Below are 23696 nucleotides of genomic sequence, written 5' to 3'. Positions count from 1 at the left end.
CCAAAGCCTTGTTGGTGTGTTAATTACTGTGAATAAATTGGCTAGCAGTAATCTTGTGTCAGCATGACTCACCGTATGGAGGGGGGGGGTCAGAACAGAGATGTATATGGCTTCACCGAGATGCACCCATGTTAAGAAGCTTTGTCCCTTGCATTCTAGCGGTCAGCTGCCCTCCCAACAGCCACTATGAAAGCTGTGTGAGCGTCTGCCAGCCTCGCTGTGCCGCCATCCGGTTGAAAAGTGACTGCAACCATTATTGCGTGGAAGGATGTCAGTGCGATCCAGGCTACGTCCTCAATGGCAAAAGCTGCATTCTTCCTCACAACTGCGGCTGTTACTCAGATGGCAAATATTACGAGGTGAGCCAGTAACTGGGAGCCTGGGAGATAGTGTTGCCAGAGCAGAGAAGAAGTGGGACGTGGACGTCCAGAAGGCACAAACAACATCACACAAATGCTACGATTCAGTATTAAGCATTGCATCAGTCTTTGATATGCAAGCATGCAATGGTGGCGTTTTTGTGATAATATCATAATGAGTGTCTTATGTGTTATCACTCTGGCATCATTGCAGCTTGTTCCAAACTCCCCTGGAGTAGGATATGTTTTCTGGAGCAGGCATGGCTGGAATTCAATAGTAACATAGATTTGGTCCAGCGTGACTTTCAATATTTCAAAAACTCGTCTCATTTCTTTTCGTCTAAAAGACAATATTGGCAGTGAGGTGCTGCAAGAACACCAGCCAAATAAGCCGCTAAATAGAATCAGTCTCAGAATCAGGATTTCATCTCTGGAATACATTAAGGGAGAACATTTTCTGAGTAGCATCCATTACGAGTGTTAGAGTGTGGGCGTACAGTCTACACGAATTCTTCCTATTATTGCAATAGATATTGTCCATAAGGTAAAGGTAACGGTTCCCCTCACATATATGTGCTAGTCATTCCCCACTCTAGGGGGTGGTGCTCATCTCCATTTCAAAGCCGAAGACTCAGCGCTGTCCGAAGATGTCTCCGTGGTCATGTGGCTGGCATTACTCAAAGCCGAAGGCACACGAAATGCTGTTACCTTCCCACCAAAGGTGGTCCCTATTTTTCTACTTGCATTTAAGTGCTTTCGAACTGTTAGGTTGGCAGAAGCTGGGACAAGTAACGGGAGCTCACTCCGTTACACGGCGCTAAGGAGTTGAACCGCCGAGCTGCAAATCTCAACAAGCTCAGCATCTTAGCCACTGAGCCGCGTCCCTTTCATTGTCCATAAAGATTACAACAAAAATATACAAAAGAGCTATTTTTGTTTGTTTTAAAAAAGCTATGTGAAATTCTCCTCTAAGCTTCCTTTGCTTACTAACCATGCATTTCTAAACAGGCAGTTGTAAATCCGTGCAGCTTAGTTGCTCTTTTCTGCTGCCCTCGAGTTGTTGTTTTTTTTCCAGGAGATATAAGGATATGTTTGCTTTTATACCATCATCTCTATTACTTGTGACCTTTAGCATCCAAACTAAGAAGCTCTGCTCCGTTGTATTGAAGGAGCCATCCTCATCTATATTCATCCAAACAACAATAACCACAATGAGCAAAAAAAAAAGAGAGAGAAGATAAGAAGGCTTGTAGAATTTGTACAAATTATAGTGTTTTTCTGCCTTAAACTGCCTGTGGGATTGCATAGCAAATAGGTTGCAAATAGGAAGGAAGCAAAGAAGAGATATGGAATGTTGTTGATCTGTTGTTCTTTCAACAATGCTCCGTAATAGGTTGAATTTGGGGGAAGTAAACACAGTTCTTTGGGGAATTGGTTCACAGGGCTTTAAAAAGGGATTTTTTTCCCCTGCAGATAATATTCAGGGACTATGATTTTTTTCCCCTTCTCTTCCTCTACATTACCAGTCAATATTGCTGCCAAGTTTCAGCCTCCCTTGAGTGATCCCATAAAGGACAATTGTGGAATAATGCACTGGGTGCATCTATGAAGGATGCAGGATCAGTTTAGCATCAGGTTGATCCCCACAATGCAGTGACACCAATTCTCAATAATGTGGTGATACTTTTTTTTTTCTCCCAAGGGAGAGAGGAAAATAGGAGAAGATAGTAGCTTTCTCATGTTCTCAACATCCCTTACTGGGCCCCCAAAGGAGATCCTTCCCTGTCATTTGCTGATTTCTGATTCCCCAGAATATACTCTCGCAGATGAGAGAAGGAGAAAGCCATAAATTCATAGAAAGGACATTTCATTTGCAGAGGGAAACTAAATAAATGAGAGACAAAGAAGATTAATCAAGGTGAAAAAATGGTTTTATTTTGACATGGGGGATATTAAATGTTATTTCTGAGTTAGTCATCAATCTAGTGATTATTTTTCAATGGGACAAGTTGATATTTCTTGGTTCTTGTAGTAAATTATTTACCTTGTCTTATACCGTATCTAATAGAGATCAATCAATAATACCCGTCAGTTTTCCAGAGTTTCATTCATAAGGCTTTTCCTCCACTACCCTGTCTTTTCCTCTTCTTCATTTTTTGCTTCAGTTTATTTATGTATGTAGTTTTCCCCAATATGCACATTTTCCTATCCTAAAATATTAAATTGTATACCTATTCTAACCAAAACTCTGCATTTTTTATGATTTCCAGTGCGGCATTAATGTTATTGCATCGTATCAAGGATGCTGCTAATCCAAGCCAGACAACAATGAGCCACTAACACAAGTATAACAATCTGACCAAATTAAGTAGTTTTCCGTGTTTGGAGAAGACAGCTTGGGTTAAAAATTAGCATAGCCCTCTTTTCATGCTAAATGATACAAGACAGCTTAGAAACTTTGCCCATGTTTCTTAGAAGTAGCCTTTAGCTTCCTGTCTCTTCAAAATAACGAAGTTTAAAAAAAACCATTGGTTGTTCCCATCCAACAGTTGGATAAAGCCACTGTGAAGAATAATTTCTGATACCAGTTTTGTCATTCTATCTTCCTGTACTTGGCTTTTTACCTCCCAAGTAAAAGGAAAAAAATAGTAGCTGGATTTATTTGATGAGTCCAAGTTCTTGCTCTCCGTTATGCTATAAATCTGATAATGAAAGAATGGAATGCGATGTGTGCTTCTCTGCAAAGCTACACTTTGGCAGTGAAAAGGCTATTGGTACCACTGCCCTTTGGAGGAGTGGGCAGGAATGTTGCTATGGAAACAATAGCCTTTTCACTGCTGAAGTGTAGCTTTGAATTTCTTCCCTTTTACAGGTCACGAGCATAACAGGCCAGGGACACCAGTCAGGAACTTTTCACAAGTCTTTTGATCTGCCAGAATAAGGCCTCTAAGCCGGAATATGCATTTTAAAACAAGATCCCAAAGAGATTTTAGGAACTATTGCTTTTAACAGGTTGATCACAACCATTAATTACTTTGTAGTAAACTGTGATTTATGGTTGCATTAAACAATAGATTGTCCTAGGATTTCAAACTTTTTAATCATACCTTTTGGGGCCCCAGAGTGGGTTACCTAAAACATAGCGTATTATGTTTGGATGCAACAGCAAATTATAGCACGCGAAAAATTCAGAAATAAGTGTTCATGTTGCAGCAAACAAAATGTGGATGAAGAAAAGAATAAATCTGTAAAATGAAGGCTCTAAACTTTTCTTTCGCATCTTTCCAAATCACTCTCTGGTGAAACAGCTGAACAAACACTGCAAATCAGAAATGACATGATATGCTGAACATGTTTCTAGATCGTTTTGCTGCTTGTCACCAAATGAAAAACGGAATGTCTGAATGCATCTGAATCTTCTTCTTTTTGTGACATATCTGTCATCGGATGTTGGCGATCATGTTGGCGATCCTATTCAGATCCTATGTATCTGAATAGGGAATTGAAATGGGTTATTATCTTGAAAATCCAGTATTATACATCTGTTGCCCTTTAGAAAAAGACATTTTAAGGTTTTGTTTGGAGAGAATTATATTGACCCAAACCCCACAGATTTTCGTTTGCCAAGTGCCGAGAGCTTCTGGCAAGAGAGCATGCTAGCTATCCACTAAGAAATGCTCTACACAGCCTCCCTCTCCTGGTGAAAAATAAAATTTTCAAGCAGCCAGCTGATTCCTGCATGGCCCCACTGTGCAGCTAGCTGGATGAATTGCAAAAAGATTTGGTAGTTAGACTACTGTCTGGTTCTTAAAAGAAAAATAAACTCTATTTAGTTCACTGTAGTTAGTGATTGTTCGTTGTGTATATGAATTGCATGTATCATGTTATGTTGTCTAACTAAAATGCTTTAAGTGAGGTCAGGAAGAACTGTATACTGAAACAACAGCACAATGGAATGAACATTTATCTCATGCCAGCCCTGCAAATCAGCAGCAGACATTTGACAGTGGAGTTAAAATATAATGTTCCCTGCACAGAAAATGTGTGTTCGTAGGTTTGCATGCATGAATGCTGCTTTCTCTTCAAATTAAAAAAAAAGTCAAGAAATCAAAATCATAAAATAAACCAGACTATCCAGCTATGGGCAAATATGTTATTGTTGGACAAGAAAAATAATAAGTGCTCCATTGGAGCAAGAAGCAAAATAAAATAAATGAAATTGCAGCAAAAGAAACCGCAGAATTTCATGGACAGGTAAAGTCACTGTAGGACAAGCCCGGCAAGGAGGCACCGAAATGACATTTAGTCAAACGTCAAACCTTTCCAGAGGCACTGAGCCACGAGGACAACTTAGGTCTGCTGATATGGCCCATAAGACCACCTCTTGGTAGATGTTTGACATATTTGTCAGCAGAAGGACAGGGCAGGAGCCACAGAGATGGGCTTTGGATCCTTGTTCCATTCTCCAGGGCATTTGGTGGGTCTTTAGAGGTGTTGCTTTCAACCCTTGGAAGAACTGTTTGCATCTTGTCTCTGTCTTTTCCTCCCCCCTTTTGTGCAGCCCAAGCAGCTTTTCTGGAACAGTGACTGCACCCGCCGTTGCCGTTGCTTTCGTCGAAACCTGATCCAGTGTGACCCTCGGCAGTGTAAATCCGATGAGGAGTGTGCCCTCCAGAATGGAGTCCGGGGTTGCTTTAGCATGAAGAGCTCCTACTGCATTGCTGCAGGAGGAGGGGTCTTCCGCACGTTTGACGGCGCCTTCCTCCGCTTCCCTGCCAACTGCGCCTTTGTCCTCTCCACCATCTGCCAAAAGCTCCCCGACATCTCCTTCCAGCTCATCATCAATTTTGATAAGTGGACGTATCCCAATTTGACCGTAATTTCACCGGTTTACTTTTATATTAATGAGGAGCAGATTCTTATCAGCGATCGAAATACAATTAAGGTACAGTGTCAAGTCATTAAGAAACTTTTAGACTGGGGTCCAGCCATCCCGGGAGGGGGGGGGGCTGAGCTGAGGCTGGTCAGTAGCCTCCCAATTTTGCCAATCACTTTGCCAATGTTTGAGATGCCAGCAAAGAAAGCAGAGCAGGCCACAGAAGGAGAGTTGGAATATTTATGACTCAAAGCCAGACTTCCAAACTTGGCTTTAGAAGGAAATCTACTCTGCTTAAAAAGGGGAGGATGGGCATCTTACAAACTAAAGTATATTTACTTCCACATTTAGGTGAATGGGACATCAGTGAGCATTCCTTTTGTTACTGGTTTGTCAACCAAAATCTACAGTCTGGAAGGTTTCCTGGTCATAGACACGAGCCCAGATATCCAGATCCACTACAATGGGTTCAACATCATCAAAATTGCCATTAGTGAACGCTTGCAAAACAAAGTTTGTGGGCTTTGTGGAAATTTTAATGGAGATCACACTGATGATTATGTCACCCTGCGAGGGAAGCCAGTCGTCAGCAGTGTGTTCCTGGGCCAGAGCTGGAAAACCAATGGCATGCAGAAGAGGTAACGGGCGGGGCCAAGTGAGTGATATGTCCAGAAGAAAATGTTCATTTTGCTAGCTGCATCAGCCACATATTGTCCCATCTGAGGGACCACATTTAAAAGTAGTTTGGTTTACAAGTGTTTTTAACTAATCACTGCACAGAAAAAGAAGACATCAATGATACTTTGCATGGGCCCATTTGGGAAGATGGGTGGAGACATCAGTGTGAAGAATTGCTGGAAAAAGTTGGTGGTGAAGGGAGTATCTTCTTTATGGCATTTCACTAGCTAATTTTAACAGCAAACAATTCTACCAGCTTCTGTTATAGTTTTAGATGGGCACTGAAAGACTCACAGTTGCATTGGTACTCCTGTCTCGCTCTGCCAACTCTAGGGGAAAGGAGAAACAGAATCCAGACCCCTTGCAATAACTAGAAGAATGGGGAGAATCCAATCACTAGTTCCTTTTCAATAAATTGTTTAGGTTTTATTTCTGCTTTCAAAGGCTAGGAAGGATGTGTCAAAATAGTTACGATGCTCTGTGTCTGAAGAGCTGACCTTTGGACAGCTGTTAATTGAAAGACAGGAATTGAAAACCCATACATTTAGGGAAGAGTTAGAGTTTAAGCAGCTGACCCACATCGGAATAACTCAAAGCTCGCCATGTATCATCTTCAATCAAAACCTCTGTTGTCCTTTCTGTTGAGAGCAGCTAATGGCCAACAGGAATGGATGAAAACCTACTGATACTGGAAATAATTCCTTACCAGAGGGATGGTGCATGGTAGAGTTTAACCAGGGTGGGTCACCATTTATGGTAAGAACATATAAAATAATGACACTGTGATTACACTGATGTTGTGGAAAGTCATGCTTTGTTTGACAATAGTTTAGTGAATAAACCAAAGACAGCTGTAATTGTATTTGGAATGACCTTGGGAGATGGAAAAGAACAGCCAGGACAACAAACAGATAAGAGGCACCTTAGCCCTTAGCAGGAAAGAGAAGTTTCTTGGCTGTAAACACAACAAGGGAAAAATATGGCTTTGGACTTGTTAAGATTGATGTTAGCCTCATGAGGTAGCCAGACAGGGCTCCTTCTGAGATATTTGCTACATCCACATTCCTATTGAATGCTAAACAGCCTCTTATCCAGTCATAGCCCTGGCTATATGTCTCTTAAGATTATTCCCACGTACTATATCCTTGGTGGAGTATAAACCAAAGTTAAAATAATGGTTCTACAAACCATTATTGTCATTTTCTTCTGGTTTTCTTTTGTGTTTATGATTCCAGCTGCAATGAGCTCCAGTATTCACAATATGCTGCTGCTTGCGACAACGTTCAAATCCAAATCCTGCAGAGTGACAGCTACTGCCTCAAGCTCACTGATATGAAAGGTTTCTTCCAGCCTTGTTATGGACTGCTGGACCCATTGCCTTTTTATGAATCATGTTTTCTTGATGGCTGCTACAATCAGAAGAAGTACCAGCTCTGTGGCTCCTTAGCAGCATATGGAGAGGCCTGTCGCTCCTTTGGGATCCTCAGTACAGAGTGGATTGAGAAGGAAAATTGCTGTAAGCAAGCTTGTCTTAGTTTAGTCCTTTTTAGACAGTTTCTTCATTGCATTCCCTTCAGCAGAGAGTAAAAGAATATAAATATGGGCATATTTGGTGTGGAAGAGTGTTCTCCATGGTTTTTACCATAAATGCTTTCTTAATTGCTAGCATAAAAAGGTTTCCCCCACTGGAGAGACAAAGAAAATGTTTTTTCAGGGGAAGCAGCTTTTGAAGACATGGTAGGAAATATTTCAGTACAGGGTGATTATTTTTCTGCTTACACTTTGCATTCTATCTTTCATGGAAATCTCCTCCGAAAAAAAATGAACATAAAATAAATCAGATACCCTTGTCTGTTTCCCACCCCCACCTTTTTATCTTTTTTTAGCAGGAGTGGTTGAAGATCCCTGCATGGGAGCAGATTGTCCCAACAGAACTTGTGATGTGGACAATGATGGAGAACTCTGCGGTTGCATTGAACCTCCTGCCTATGGAAACAGTGAGTGCCCTACAAGCAGATCCTGATGAGAAATGTCCTATGAGGTTTCTGTAGTAATCCTCTTCTTCTCTCACAGGCACACATGATATTCTAGATGCTGAGGTGACCTGCAAAGCTGCCCTAATGGAGGTGTCCATCTCAAAGTGCAAGCTGTTCCAACTGGGCTTTGAAAGGGAAGGTGTCCGCATCAATGACCGCCGTTGTCCTGGCATTGAAGGCGAAGATTTCATCTCGTTCCAGATCAACAACACCAAGGGCAATTGTGGAAACATTGTGCAGGTCAGAATGATTGAGAAACTATGGGTTTATTTCCCCCTTGTGGCACTTAAGATTTTTATCAAAGCTTCTGAATTAGCTTCATCTTGCAGTGGAAGTAGTTTTCATTGCTGTCAGAACATCATCATAAACATTTAATTTTTGCAATGTTCCCTCTATGATGAAATGAGTAATGTGAATAAAAACTTACAATGCCAAAAAACCATCATTGGCAAATTTGGGACTTTGCCATTAGCCCTTTATTTTTTGGCCATGGATGTCTACATGTCTGGCTTCCCTTTCTTCTTAGCTCATAGAAGACATGAAATAATTACATAGTTCTCTTTGGATTAGAGATCTTTTCTTAGCCAGTCATCTCAGTTCCATTGGATTAGATTAAGAAATGAAGTTTGCAGCATAAATTTGAAGCTATAAGCAAGGAGAATCCAGGATCTAAGGAAATAACTATATCATTAGGCAGGTTTTTTTCCTAAACATGTGCATTTTTTCTCCTCTTCACATTGTAGTCTAACAGCACCCACATTATGTATAAAAACACAGTCTGGATTGAAAGTGCAAACAACACTGGAAATATCATTACTCGAGACAGGACCATCAATGTTGAATTTTCTTGTGCATATGAGCTTGACATTAAAATTTCTTTGGATTCCGTTGTGAGACCAATGCTCAGGTAAAAAAAAACAGTGTTGATTCTTTGGGCATTCTGAGGAAATGAAGAATTTGATGAAGGGATTCCATTATCTAATGGATTTTATTTGAAAGTGTGCAACTGGTTGAGATTCTGGGAATTGAAGTCCACAGTTCTGACAAAATGTAAACACCAGTTTTTATTTTAATGAAAATAACCAATTCCTGTAGCCCTTGCTTTATTTCTTTGTAGAATGAAGATCTTTTATTTTCTGAGTTTGATCCAGTTCTTTAAAAATATATACCTTACTCTCAATCATAGCAATAGCATTTGATTTTGTCTGTTTTCTTATTTAACAAAATTGTGAGATCCAAAATAAATTGCCTCCAAGCATTAGAGTGTTGTAATTTTTGGAAATGTTTTAATTGGATGCTAATTTATATAGTTAATATTTTATTAAGTTTGGTAATTGTTAACTCTGGTAATAGGATGTAAATGAAGTAAAAAGATGGAATTAAATTAAATGAATCAATAAATAACAGCCATAATAACACAAAGTTATTAGTTTTAAATTCTTCAACAGCAGATTTGTCACATTTCTGTTTTGGTGTAACGGTTATTTTTTCTCCACCTTGTTCTCTCTTTGTAGTGTCATTAATCTGACTGTACCTACAAAGGAAGGCAGTTTCACTACCAAAATGGCCCTATATAAAAATTCATCCTATAAGCATCCCTACAGGCAAGGAGAAGTTGTGCTAACCACACGTGATGTATTGTACGTTGGTGTCTTTGTGATGGGGGCAGATGCCACTCACCTCATCCTCACACTGAACAAATGTTATGCAACACCATCACGAGACAGCAATGACAAGCTCAGATACTTCATCATTGAAGAAGGGTGAGCCATTCTTTTTCAGTGCCTAGTGTTCGAAATTCCAGAAGAAAAGCTTGTGAGTTCTTGGGTGTTCTGCTGGAACTAATCAGTGCATTCCTTTTTCTTGCAGTTGTCAGAATATCAAGGATAATACAATTGGAATTGAGGAGAATGGGGTCTCCCTCACCTGCCGTTTCCACGTCACTGTTTTCAAATTCATTGGAGATTATGATGAGGTTCATTTGCACTGTGCAGTCTCGCTTTGTGATTCAGAAAGATACTCATGTAAAATAGTAAGTGGTGCAAACCTCAGGTGCAGTTCGTGTCAATGTGCTATTTAAGGCTGACCTCAAAAAATGGAAATTGTTTCAGAGTTGATCAAAAACTTGTGTTTTGAAGGACAGTATAATCTAAAATGCATGTGCTTCAGATACAACTTTAATGATAGGGATCTGTAACTTCTGCTTTGTAGCTCGGTTAAATATTTGCACCCTGGTGCATTTTAAGACAGGGGGGAAATAGATACTTTTAACCTTGTATATGACTAAGGTACCTATTTTATCCCTTATATATTTGGCTCTGTGGTCCCTGGTTCTGTTTATTCTTAAAAATTGCTATTGACAGATCGTGCAAAGTACAATATATGCTTTCAAAACAACAGAAGTTGTGTACCGAAGAAACATTTCTATCTCTTTTTTTTTTTTTGGCTCAATCAGAATTGTCCACAGAATACCCGGAGGGCCAATGATTATTCCAAAGGTCTCAATGAGCAAATCATTTCTGTGGGACCAATCAGAAGAAAACGTAAGTGTGATGTTTCTCCAAGTTTTCATTCAGAAATCTGGATCGATTTTACTGCATGGATGCATGATTAAAACAGATTTGTTTTTTTTTTTACTTTGACTGGTGGCTTTTAGGCCTAGACTGGTGTGAAGACAATGGAGGCTGTGAACAGATATGCACAAGCCAGGTGGATGGGCCACTCTGTAGCTGTGTAACTGGAACCTTGCAAAAAGATGGCAAGAGCTGTCGAGGTGAATGAACACTTTTTCAAGGACTGATAGAAATTTCCTTAGGCATATATATACGACAGAAACGACATGTTTCTGACTGAAGTTTATATTATTTTTAAAACATGCAGCTTGAATGTTCATTGTCTCTTCTACTTTTCTTTGCAGCAACCAGCTCTTCAACTGAGGCTCAATCCAGGCTGCTTCTGCTCCTTGTCAGCCAGTTGTTCTTATGGTGTAATCTTTCTCAGTCCAGCCCAGCCACATAGTTTATCAAAGTACTGGAATTTGTTACAACCTCCTAGGTCCCTATAAACATATCTAACTCTGAACCTGAAATCCACATGACTGTCCAACACCATTTGTAATGACAGATGTTTGTCTGTTATAGCACTGACGTTATTGGCCTCTTTAAATGGCATTAACAATGTTGTAAAAATGTTAACAGGGCATCACATTCTTCTAAAGTATCAGGAGATCTGCAAGTTGAATATCCAATAGTTGATTGTATGTCTTTCTCTTCTGAGAGCCCACTTTTGTATTCATATTTACAGAAATCTCTGTATAATCCGAATTATTAAATTTTGCAGGAAACATCTGGGCAGCTTGGCTACTTTCTGAACTTGGGATGGGGAGGGAAAGAAAGAGGCAAGAGTAGCTCTTGAGTGTCCTGGATTTGACATCCTTAAGTTTGCTTCTTTGAGCCATTCATTGCTGAGTTTAAATCGCCCTAGAGCTGTTTCTTTTATTCAGATTTTGATGCATTCTGCCCATCCAAGTTGATAACCAGCACTCTCTTCAGAAGAGTAAAAAAATCGAGATGAAGAGAACTTTTGATGTGCCCTGAAATGCTACAATTACATTATAGCCATTCTTTGGGGGGGGGGGGGTGTATGAACAAATTGTTACTGTTTGAATTTATCTTCTTTCTTCTAGATGTTTGCTGGAGTAATTTTAAAATTAAACAGAGAACAAGATCTTGTTTCTTGGCAGCCTTCTGTTTCGTGAAGTTTGTTTATATTTGGGACTTGGGGAAAACACCTGTAGTACAGCTAGACATGTTTTTTTCCTTGATAGGTCAGTCCAAAAAACAAAAAAAATGAATATTCTCTGCTGTAAAGATTTGGAAACAACATAAGCTTGTTGATTGGGGTTTAATAAACATCCTTTGCTTCCCAGGAGAAGAAAAAAATGGGTTGCTTTTTGGTGGGTTTCTGGAAGGGATCAGGGAAGATCTCACCGAGTCCTATCAATACCAAAGCCAATACAATGAAAGATAAAATTTAAGAATTTTGTATCACCAAAAAATGCCAAAAATATTGGAGGCAATGGAAAGGCCTCCCTTTTTTCTCTTCATTTTCTCCTCACCTCCATGGAGCCCAAGACGGCTCCCTCTCCTCCCCTTTCCCTCAGAGAGCATCCCAACCCACCGAATGAAGGAACCAGTTTACGGGGGGGGAAGTTTCTATGACGGGGAGGGGGGGTACCTATCCCGCCCCACCGCCCACCGGGATCCGCCTGGGAAAAGGCGCCCCTAACCCTCCCGCTCTTTTTCTGAGGTAAATAACTCCGCCTCGCCGCTGCTGTGGTAAAAGTTAACAGCCAACGACAACGCCCGTCACTCCGCCCCCCGTCGCGGATGGGCATTTCTGATAGGCTCGCCTCACGCCGACGTCCGCGCAGTCCACTCCAAGGCGGGCGTCGCGCGACTCTCGACCGTCGGGTGGCTCGTAACCCTCGCAGCCAATCCCTGAGTCTTTGGCCGCCGAAACTCCGCCTCTCCCGCCCGGTGATTGGCGCAGAGGCCTTCCCCATATCACCAGAGGCCAGTCTGGACCTCAGGGCTTTGGAGGAACGAGCGCGTAGCAGTGTCCAGGTAGCTGCGGAGGATGGTGACGGAGCGGCGGGATCCAGGTGGGGAGAAGCGCGGAGGAGCGTTCCGAGTCTGTCTGTCTGTCTGTCTGTGTGTGTGTGTGTCGGGGGGTATTGTCTCGTGCCCATCTTTCTCACCTTCGAGCGCCTGGACTTCATTTCCCACAATCCCCCAGCCTGGGCGGCGATGGCCGAGGCTGTTGGGAAATGGGGTCTCCCTAACCTCGAGCCACCCAGGCTGAGGGAAAGGCGGTTGAAGGCGACAACGGTTTTAAAAACTTAAGCTTAATTTTGCCTCATTGCTACATTTTTCCACCAACCCGCCTTGAATAACTCGTGGCCAAACAAGATAAGAATGATCATTGCTCTGCATTTTAAAGCCTCTCTTCTTAAAAGGTAAAGGTTCCCCTCACACATATGTGCTAGTTGTTCCTGACTCTAGGGGGCAGCGCTCATCTCCATTCCAAAGCCGAAGAGCCAGCGCTGTCCAAAGACGTCTCCGTGGTCATGTAGCCGGCCTGACTAAATGCAGAAGATGCACTGAGCGCTGTTACCTTCCCCACCAAAGGTGGTTCCTATTTTTCTACTTGCATTTTTACGTGCTTTCGAACTGCTAGGTTGGCAGAAGCTGGGACAACTAATGGGAGCTCACTCCGTTTCGTGGCGCTGGGGATTCGAACTGCCGAGCTTTCTGATTGACAAGCTCAGCATCTTAGCAAGGTCTTTAAAGGCCAAAAACCCTTCTTGGTGTTGGGTTTTCCTACTTCAGCTTTTTGACATCTTCTCTGAAACCTGGAGACAGCTTGTGTAACAGAATGACAAGAGTGTGGAAGGGACATTTGGAGGTCTTCTAGACCAGTGGTCCCCAACTCCCGGTCCGCGGACCGGTGCCGGGCCGTGGAGTACCTGGCACCGGGCCGCGCAGTGGCCGGGGGCCATGATCGCTGCAGCGGCCGGGGGCCATGATCGCTGCAGCGGCCGGGGGCCATGATCGCTGCAGCGGCCGGGGGCTATGATCGCTGCAGCGGCCGGGGGCCATGATCGCTGCGCAAAGGCTCCTGGGCCGTGCGCAAAAGCTCCTGGGCCGTGCACAAAGGCTCCAGGGAAGAGAGCCCCGCGCTGGTACGCACGTGATATATAAACAATCAATGTGTCGTCGCGAACAACGCCCCCCCACCCCTGCGCGCGCTCAGCGGGCCACGGTAAAATTATCAAAGGCTGACTGGTCCGCGGCGATAAAAAGGTTGGGGACCACTGTTCTAGACCAACCTCTTGCTCAGGCAGGAAACCCGATGCCATTTCAAACAAATGGTTGTTCAATCTCTTCTTGAAAGTTTGAAGGAAGGAAGGAAGGAAGGAAGGAAGGAAGGAAGGAAGGAAGGAAGGAAGGAAGGAGAAAAAAACAGAGTGAAAGGGTTGGAAGGCATCTTGGAGGTCTTCTAGTCCAACCCCCTGCTCAGGCAGGAAATCTTATGTCATTTCGGACAAGTGGTTGTCCAATCTCTTCTTTAAAAACTTCTAGTATTTGAGCACCCACAACTTCTGGAGACTTTCAAAGGGGGTCCCCCCCCCTCCCCAGGATTATTTTACATTGTTAATATTTCCTGGTGGCCTCCTTTCCAGCGGGGCTTGTTCTCTTTTTAAGCAAAGGTAAGCCTGGGCAATTCCAGAAGTTCAGCGTTCAGCGCTTGGGGTTCTCCAGCCCATTTTGAAAAAGCATTTACCTAAATCATCTGGTAAGGCTTACTTTAGTTTAGACCGATTTTGAGATGTGAGGAGATACTGGTTGGTTGGAAGCATTCAAATGGAGAAGCTGGTGGACCATGAAGAGGGATCCGAATCTTATGGAGGTGCAAGTAAACTTTCTCTTTTAAGGTCTTTTTACAGATAGGTGGACTTCAATTCTCAGAATTCCCCTGCTGATTTAGGAATTCTGGGAGTTGAAACCCACACATCTTAAAAGTTGGCAAGCACTGCTTTAAATGCAATAATCCCCTTTTACAATCCATAATAGGTTTATGAGTTCCTAGAACAGCCCCCACCCCCACCCCAGTATTGTTGGTTGAGAAACAATGAGACGTTGATTAAGGCCAATTAATCTTTTGATGTCTCTGTAGAGCTCCATGCCAGCTCCTAATCCTGAGGGTAACATGGATACTTATGAGATAGTGTTACCCAGGATTGGGTGATCAATCACCAGCAACAGCAGTCTTGGGTTATCTTTTATCAGTGTTATTCACAGTACTATTAAAATAATATTTATTAAATTGTTTTCATGTCTTCAATGTTTGGGGATTGACGGATAATCAGAAAGTTCCTGAAGAGTTTGATGAGGTAAAGAGTTGTGGTGTGTGTGAGGGGGGGGGGTGTACACCCCTGACTTAGAACTTCATTTTTAAACAAACTTGGACTATTTAGATCCAGGAAGTGCAATCTCATACTCAGAGGTTTTTGTCAAGATGTGCATGCCATCATAAATTAATTATTGCTTAATTATTGCAATAGATTAAGAAGTTTTAAGAAATTATTCAATAGATTAAGAAGTTTTCCTTTCTCCTCTGACACACCCTCTCTAGAAATCTGTAAGAGTGGAGAAACTACATTGGCCACATTCTCTCTCTCTCATTTTTTCCCCCTTTTCCGCACTTGAGAAGTTTTATTGTTTATAGAGCTGTAGTTTTTCGAAACATGCAGCTAGAAAGAAGTGCTACAAATTTCTCTTCTGTTGTAAGTTGATTTTCCATTGCTTTGAAAGAGGCAGCTATTGGCATGGTGAGTGGTGACTTAGATGTGTTAGTGTTGATGGGAAAGTCCCTTTTCTCTCTTCCATCCTTAAAGCATGGAGAAACAGGGTAAAGATTTACTAATAGGAGACCCAGGCCTCCCTGTTTTCTCTCTCACACCTTGCGCTGCTCAGTTCCTTTGCATTAAAGCTTTCTTTTCAGCTGTACAAATGAGATTGGAAAACTGCAATCAAAGTGATACACTTTACTTTTAGAGTTTGGACCATCCCCGAAGTGACTGGAAACTGAGGAGGCTCTGAAAACATTGATTGATGTCCCTTTCTGAACACTGCTAAGAAAGAGAAGTGCATTCTCCAGATTATTCATACAGGTAAACTTCTTCATATGGCCCCTTTGAAAATTAGTTGCCCACTTCTCTGTTAGATTATTGAAAGATAGATTAGTTTAACAAGAGTTGGAAGGGATCTTGAAGTGCTTCTAGTCCAACCCCCTGCTTAGGCAGGAAACCCTACACCACTTCAGACAAATGGATATCCAACATCTTCTTTAAAACGTCCAGAGTTGGAGCATTCACGACAGCTGTTCCACTGATTAATTGTTCTCACTGTCAGGAAATTTCTCCTTAGTTCTAAGTTGCTTCTCTCGTTGATTCGTTTCCACCCATTGCTTCTTGTCTCCTACCCTCAGGTGCTTCGGAGAATAGCTTGACTCCCTCTTCTTTGTGGCTGCCCCTGAGATATCGAATACTGCTATCATGTGTTAATATGATAACCTTTTGTATTTCTCTGTGTTTGACATAACACTCTTTCCTTCCTGGCACTCCTGCAGGTGCAGCAATGGATCTTGTCCTGGATTATGCAGATAGTTCTATTTTGACACCTTACGTTTATCCAGCAACCTGGCCAGAGGACAATGCTTTCCGACAGATCATCAGCCTCTTTGTTATAACAAACCTGGGGGCAATCGTCCTATATCTTCTGTTTGCCACTCTCAGCTACTACCTGCTTTTTGATCACACGTTAATGAAGCACCCCCAATTTTTAGAGGTGAGTGGGCTACAGCAACATAGCAAAGCTTCTGTTTCCTTTAACGTCATTCATTTAATCACGAGAGGTCCTATCAAAAGAAGAACCGGAACCCTACCGTGTTGTGAATTGTGCCGTGCTTAACCCTCTTCTTAAATTTGTGAATGGAAACGTTAGTGCCATAAAGCAGAATGAACACCTCATGAAATAGGACAGTGGTTCCCAAACTTGGCAACTTTAAGACTTGTGGATTTCAATTTCCAGAATTCTCCAGCCAGCTCTGCTGGCTGGAGAATTCTGGGAATTGAAGTCCACAAGTCTTAAAAGTTGCCAAGTTTGGGAACCACTGAAATAGGAGATGGGGTGGTTTCTCCATATATCTCTAGGGTACTTTTGGAGATTGGGCACATTTCATCTTTCCTGATTTAGTTACCCTCATTTTATTGAGGAGCTCTTTTGGCTGGAATTTTGACTGCCTCCCCCTCCTCCCATTTTGGTCTATTGGAGAGGAGGAGGAGGATTCATACAGGCATAGAGTTGTCAGGTAATGTAGCATAGTTAACAATAAAGCAGAACTTTGTTACAGATTCATCCAATAGCTTTAGCTTTCTCAGACGTTTGGTGGGGAATGTGAGGTCTACACCAGGGATTTCCAACCTTGGAACTATTCCCCAGACAGATAGAGCCAAGGTGGCGCAGTGGTTAGGATGCAGTACTGCAGGCCACTTCAGCTGACTGTTATCTGCAGTTCAGCGGTTCTAATCTCACTGGCTCAAGGTTGACTCAGCCTCCCATCCTTCCGAGGTGGGTGAAATGAGGACCCGAATTGTTGTTGGGGGCGATATGCTGACTCTGTAAACCGCTTAGAGAGGGCTGAAAGCCCTATGAAGCGGTATATAAGTCTAACTGCTATTGCTATGCTGACAGGGGAATCTGTAAGTTGAAGCCCACAAAACTTCAAAAAGGGGTTGATTAGCAGCAGCCACGTCCCCTTCTTCCTTTTCCCAGCCATAACGGTTCCCGAGCATCCACCTTCCCCAGCCGGATCCCTTCCAGAGAGATCGGAGGAGGCATATCCCAGGGTTTCATGTGGGCTGGGAATGCTGGGGTTTGTAGTCCCGATGCCACTTGGGAGGACTCTAGATGGGGGCTGGCAAGGCAGTTTATCAATAATTATTTATTTTTTGTCCGTTATCTATAATATATTATTTTAAGGTACTGATCTAAGTTGGTCCTCGACTTAACAACAGGACGTTCGGCGTTACAACCACACTGGGTGGGGGGGGGAGGAAAGGGACCTGTGACCGTCACACTTGACATGGCCATTGTAGCCTCTCCGGGATCGTGGAATCAAAATTCAGACGCTTGGCAACTGACTCATATTTGTGCCAAAGTTAGGACTGGGTGGTTTTGAAAGGCCTTTTGACCCATTCTTTGCTTTTGTGTTCAGAATCAAGTGCAGCGGGAAATAAAGCACACCCTCTCATCTTTGCCTACCATCAGCGTTCCCACCGTGGCCATCTTCTTTGCTGAGGTCAGAGGCTACAGCAAACTCTACAGCAGCGTTGAGGATTCTCCCCATGGTAAGCACCCCTGTTTGTCAACACTCTCCAGAACTGGCCTCCCTGCGGATACTTTTCTCGGTCCCTTTATATCTTTTTTTTTTTTGAAATATACTTTTTTTATTTTCCATTTTCATAACATATAATCACATGTATACTATTACATAGCCAATATCCTATTGTATTAAGTAGTAATTACTTCAGTTCCTCTTGCCATCAACGCCCAGAAAGATAAAAACCCATTATTAGCTCTTCTGCTCTCCATACACCTCTTTCTTCTGCCTCTCTCCTACTTCCTATCTTCCCTCCATCATCCTTTTCTACTCTACTTCCCCTTCCTTTCTCCTTCTCCTCTCTCTTCATTCCACTCCTCCTTATCCTCCTCATCTTCCCCCCTTACCCTCTCTCCTATCCCTCTCTTCCTATCTTTCTTCTCTCCTCTGTTTCCCACTCTTCCTCTCATTCACTTGGTGTATTTCAGTTTCTGAGCAAACTCCATTCTATTTTGATGGTATTTATGCTTCCATATCAATATACTTAACATATCTTATTTAGAGAAGACAGTATACATGTGCAATCATATTATATTAAAGTCTAACACCCCTCGTCAAGCATAATATACATCCCTCCCTCCCACCCTACCCCCCAACCACCCGCAATCTTCCCTCCCCCAACTTCCCAGAACCCATACACGGTATAAATCTTTCTCGGTCCCTTTATATCTTCCTTCCTTAAAACTCCTCCATTGCACCAGAGTCTTTGCCATCCCGAAATATATCTCGGCCCCGATTATGCAAAGTAAAATGGTTTAGAAGTGGACTTGTATGGTACAATTTAACTGCTACTTTCTGGAGTGCATTGGTTTAGGGAAAGATGTTTTAAATTATATCTGCTACTTTATGGTAACTTTTAGGGTTGGGAATTGAAAGCTTTGAAATGTAAAATACTAAGTAGCATGGAAGAAAAACTATAATTATGATTTAACCACAAACACAGTGTTATTAAACTTGTTAGTAGCCTTGCCCATCCATATGTTTACTTAATTATGTGCATTTGCCCATGAATCTGTCTAGTCCATTAAATGTGGTTATAGGGAAGGGATCGTTGAAGCAGACCAATGAAGTTTGCATCATTTGTCTAGTCCATTAAATGGGGGTCATAAGAAAGGGATCGTTGAAGCAGACCAATGAAGTTTGCATTATTTGTTTAGTCCATTAAATGGGGGTCATAAGAAAGGGATCGTTGAAGCAGACCAAAGAAATTTGCATTATTTGTCTAGTCCATTAAATAAGGAAGTGATCGTTGAAGCAGACCAATGAAGTTTGTATTATTTGTCTAGTCCATTAAATAAGGAAGTGATCGTTGAAGCAGACCAATGAAGTTTGTATTATTTGTCTAGTCCATTAAATAAGGAAGTGATTGTTGAAGCAGACCAATGAAGTTTGTATTATTTGTCTAGTCCATTAAATAAGGAAGTGATCGTTGAAGCAGACCAATGAAGTTTGCATTATTTGTTTAGTCCATTAAATGGGGGTCATAAGGAAGTGATTGTTGAAGCAGACCAAAGAAATTTGCATTATTTGTCTAGTCCATTAAATAAGGAAGTGATTGTTGAAGCAGACCAATGAAGTTTGTATTATTTGTCTAGTCCATTAAATAAGGAAGTGATCGTTGAAGCAGACCAATGAAGTTTGCATTATTTGTTTAGTCCATTAAATGGGGGTCATAAGGAAGTGATTGTTGAAGCAGACCAAAGAAATTTGCATTATTTGTCTAGTCCATTAAATAAGGAAGTGATCGTTGAAGCAGACCAATGAAGTTTGTATCATTTGTCTAGTCCATTAAATAAGGAAGTGATCGTTGAAGCAGACCAATGAAGTTTGTATTATTTGTCTAGTCCATTAAATAAGGAAGTGATTGTTGAAGCAGACCAATGAAGTTTGTATTATTTGTCTAGTCCATTAAATAAGGAAGTGATCGTTGAAGCAGACCAATGAAGTTTGCATTATTTGTTTAGTCCATTAAATGGGGGTCATAAGGAAGTGATTGTTGAAGCAGACCAAAGAAATTTGCATTATTTGTCCAGTCCATTAAATAAGGAAGTGATCGTTGAAGCAGACCAATGAAGTTTGTATCATTTGTCTAGTCCATTAAATGGGGTCATAAGGAAGTGATCGTTGAAGCAGACCAGTGAAGTTTGCATCATTAATTAAGGAACTCTGGCTGCAATCCTTTAACTGATCAGGCAATTCAACAGCCCACATATTTGTGCACATTTTTAATGCCTTTGAATGGAAAAACAATACCATTCAAGCTGCTGCCTGCTTAGCTGAGAGCTGCAGGTTCTTTTCAAATGTGTTGTGGGCCTCTGATTTCTCTTAAGACTCCTGAGAAACACAGAACGGGGCACAGCTCTGCTCTCTCTCTCTCTCTCTCTCTTCGCAGGCGGAAGATCCCAAGTCTGGCAGCCCCCTTTCCAATTAACAGATTAGCAGATGATGTTCAAAGGAGTCAGCTTTTGTGAGCTGCAGCTCAACTTCCTCAGAGCATAAAAAAGACAACTGACAAAAACTGGTGCCTTTGAATCAAATAGATTAGACAGAAAATTCCTGGGTTCTTGCCCCTGTAGATCAACATGGCTCACCATTTACAGTATCGTTTCTAAGACTGGACAACTTTAAGACATGTGGACTTCAATTCCCAGAAATCTATACTGGCTGGGGATTTCTGGAAGTTGAAATCCACATGTTTTAAAGTTGCCCAGTTTGAGAGACATTGATCTACAAGAAAAGGAAGCAGCCTTAAGGAAACCGGCACCACTGCCTCTTTACTGCTAACGTTTGTCCCCAAATAGAAGGACCACTGTGCAAATTCTGACATTGATCGAGCTTATTTTCCTCCTTTTAAAAATGATCAGGTGGGAAAGGAAGAAGAAATATGTTCACAAGTTCTGGCCGTGTCCACCCACCTGAAAATGTCTCTGTCCGGCCTGCAGCCATCTTTTCTTTTGGATCTTTGGCCTGCCACACTTCCTATTATTCTACTAGGCCTTTTCTATTGTGGGGAAGTGGGAGGGGGGATTGTGTAGAGTTAGATGCTATGTAGCCATAACAAAATCCTTTTCTAGAAAGCCAAGGTCATCCTTTGTCTCTGCACCAGACCGGAACTGGATGGGTGGAACTGCCAGCATGGCAGTGGGAGATTAGATCATGTGATGGACTTGGTGGGGTCAAGATCTTGAATTTTCAACTGGGTGGGGAAAATCGGAAAGCCTTCAGATTCGGGTTTTCCCAGATATGCCAACATGGCTCTCTTATAAATTGGAACTTTGAGGAATCCTTTGCCTCAGACTCTGACTTAATTTTGGATGCTATTTGGAACCCTGAAACTCCTGTTCCTCCCTGGGTTGCTCTTTGATGATCCAATTCTTGGATTTGGCACCTGCCTAACTATTATTAAAGTAAATTCCAGATACAAACATTGTCCAATAGACTTGACAGATGTCTTTGTTCTCATGAGTTGAATCGACTGGAATTCCACCAGCCCCTAATTTTCTTCCCTCCTTACTAGGATGGTTTGACGTGATTTTCAGCATGCTTTCATTTCTGTTCTTCACCGATATGTGGATTTACTGGATTCATCGGTTTCTCCACCACAAGCTCCTCTATAAGGTAAGGTCAATAATGTCCTTGTGAGACTGTTTCTGGAAGAACAGGCAGCACCTGGAATATGCATGATTGAAGCAGTGTGCTGATCGCTATCGGCAAGAACAAGCAGGAGAGGACTCAATGCCTGGATGAATGTTCCTAGCTTGGCTTGAGTGAACATTCCAGTGGTTTAACACAACGTTTTCCAGGGTCCTTTCCAGCTCCTTTCTATTCTATTCTATTCTATTCTATTCTATTCTCTATTCATTCCAATATCTATTCTATTCTATATTTCAATATTTATTCTATTTTATTCTTCATTTCAATATTCTATTCAATTCTTCATTCCAATATCTATTCTATTCTAGTCTCTATTCTTCATTCCAATATCTATTTTATTTTATTCTATTCTATTCTCTCTTCTTCATTCCAATATCTATTCTATTCTCTATTTTCTATTCTTCATTCCAATATCTATTCTATTCTATTCTATTCACTCTTCTTCATTCCAATATCTATTCTATTCTATTCTCTACTCTTCATTCCAATATCTATTCTATTCTCAACCTTGGCAACTTTAAACTCTGTTGGCTTCCATGCTTAACCCATTGAGAAACCCAGGTATAGCAGACTGAGGCCAGTTTTTCTAGTCTTTGAATGTGGGTCAGTCCCTTGTGGAACATTTTGTTCCTCAACATGGTTTCTGCCATGGTACTGAACTTAGTTCTGTCCCTTATAAGCAACGGTGGAGTAACATTGGTGAAATTCACAATGCGCAAATCGGTTGAGGGTTGCCCAAAACAGGCAGTCCTCGACTTACTCGCCATTCGTTTACTGGCCATTCGAAGTTACAAGGGCACCGAAAAAAGTGACTTATGACTGGTCCTCGCACTTAGGACTATTCCAGCCTTCCCCTAGTGATGCAATCAAAATTCAGGTACTTGGAAACTGGCCTGTTTTTCTGAGGGTTGGGGTGATTTGCTTAACCATGGCAGAAATGATGGTAAAATTAGGCACGACGCCTTTAACAACCATCTTGGTTAGGAGAGGAAATTCTAGTTATGGTCATAAGTTGAGGATCCCCTGTAGCCCATTTTATGTAGCTGGTGGAAACCTCAGCCAAATGAAGTGAAAATATTACGATTTCTAACATCTGCTTCTAACGATCTGGTTCTTTCCACAGCGTTTCCACAAACCCCATCATGTATGGAAGATCCCAACTCCGTTTGCCAGCCACGCTTTCCACCCCCTGGACGGTTTCAGTCAGAGCATCCCTTATCATGTCTACCCGTTCCTTTTTCCTCTTCACAAAGTGACCTATTTGGTCCTTTACATCTTCGTCAACGTCTGGACAATCTCCATTCACGACGGGAACTATTGCGTTCCCGGTCCGCTGAAATCCATCATCAACGGATCTGCCCATCACACGGACCACCACTTGTACTTCAATTACAATTACGGCCAGTACTTCACCCTCTGGGATAGAATCGGGGGCTCCTACAAAACCCCTCTTCTTTTGAAGGTCAGGGCCCCCACGCATATTTGGAAAAGCTGGCGAACGGCCAGGAGGATAAGAAACTCCCAGGAGCGAAAAATAAATAGCAAGCCCTCCCAACGGAAGGATGAGGAACCTCTATGCCTTATCAACTGCGTAGCTGGAAGTCGACCCCCCCGTCTCCATCCATTAGCTTCCAAAATGGAAATATTTGGCACCTAACATTCCAGGATGAGAAGACAGAATATGTGGATTCACAGCAGAGCGGTCTCTTGGATGTTGAGCAAGAGAATAGCGTCCATGAATTTCCCCGTGGCCACTAGAATGAATCAGGAAGCGGTCAGGGCTGCTCTGAAGTCCATCCTTGGCAGATGTTTGAAAGCAACTTTCAGCAACACCTTGTAAGCTGTTGCTGTGTAGTCTGTCTACGAATGTCTACTGTTGCACCAGCGTGTTAAATAAGTGGGTTTGGTTTGAATTAATGGATTCCTTAATTGTTTCCATCCTAAAATACATATTGCAATGCACTTTAGTCCTGTCTTTACAGACTAATCGGTGGGAGGGATTTCTGAAGTCCTGAACCGAAGGGGACACCTTCGCAGCAATTAACAAAATGAGGTGATGTATGTCAGAGCATCAATATCCAAAGGGCG

General features: G+C 42.1%; 2 protein-coding genes across 2 annotated transcripts in view; both read left to right on the top strand.

The window, feature by feature from the left end:
• The window catches only part of TECTA (tectorin alpha), a 55689-nt gene extending 44307 nt beyond the window's left edge, over positions 1-11382 (top strand). The window contains exons 12-23 of the mRNA XM_032229207.1: positions 160-359; positions 4921-5304; positions 5587-5873; positions 7149-7429; positions 7800-7910; positions 7987-8189; positions 8693-8856; positions 9464-9712; positions 9819-9981; positions 10405-10492; positions 10606-10722; positions 10867-11382. Of these exons, the coding sequence (XP_032085098.1) occupies positions 160-359; positions 4921-5304; positions 5587-5873; positions 7149-7429; positions 7800-7910; positions 7987-8189; positions 8693-8856; positions 9464-9712; positions 9819-9981; positions 10405-10492; positions 10606-10722; positions 10867-10967 (2348 nt within the window). The 3' untranslated portion in view covers positions 10968-11382. The remainder of the gene's footprint in view (positions 1-159; positions 360-4920; positions 5305-5586; positions 5874-7148; positions 7430-7799; positions 7911-7986; positions 8190-8692; positions 8857-9463; positions 9713-9818; positions 9982-10404; positions 10493-10605; positions 10723-10866) is intronic.
• Positions 11383-12503: 1121 nt separating this feature from the next.
• On the top strand, positions 12504-23247 carry LOC116516607 (lathosterol oxidase-like). Its single transcript, XM_032229209.1, is given in 7 exon segments — positions 12504-12612; positions 15569-15684; positions 16143-16360; positions 17790-17922; positions 21472-21572; positions 22732-23047; positions 23050-23247. Coding segments are annotated over 5 exon segments (861 nt in total). The 5' UTR covers positions 12504-12612; positions 15569-15684; positions 16143-16150; the 3' UTR covers positions 23151-23247.
• Positions 23248-23696: the final 449 nt, after the last annotated feature.

This window comes from Thamnophis elegans, chromosome 13, assembly GCF_009769535.1.
Source record: "Thamnophis elegans isolate rThaEle1 chromosome 13, rThaEle1.pri, whole genome shotgun sequence".
NCBI classification, from domain to species: domain Eukaryota; kingdom Metazoa; phylum Chordata; class Lepidosauria; order Squamata; family Colubridae; genus Thamnophis; species Thamnophis elegans.
This window is presented reverse-complemented; position numbering and strand designations above follow the sequence as displayed.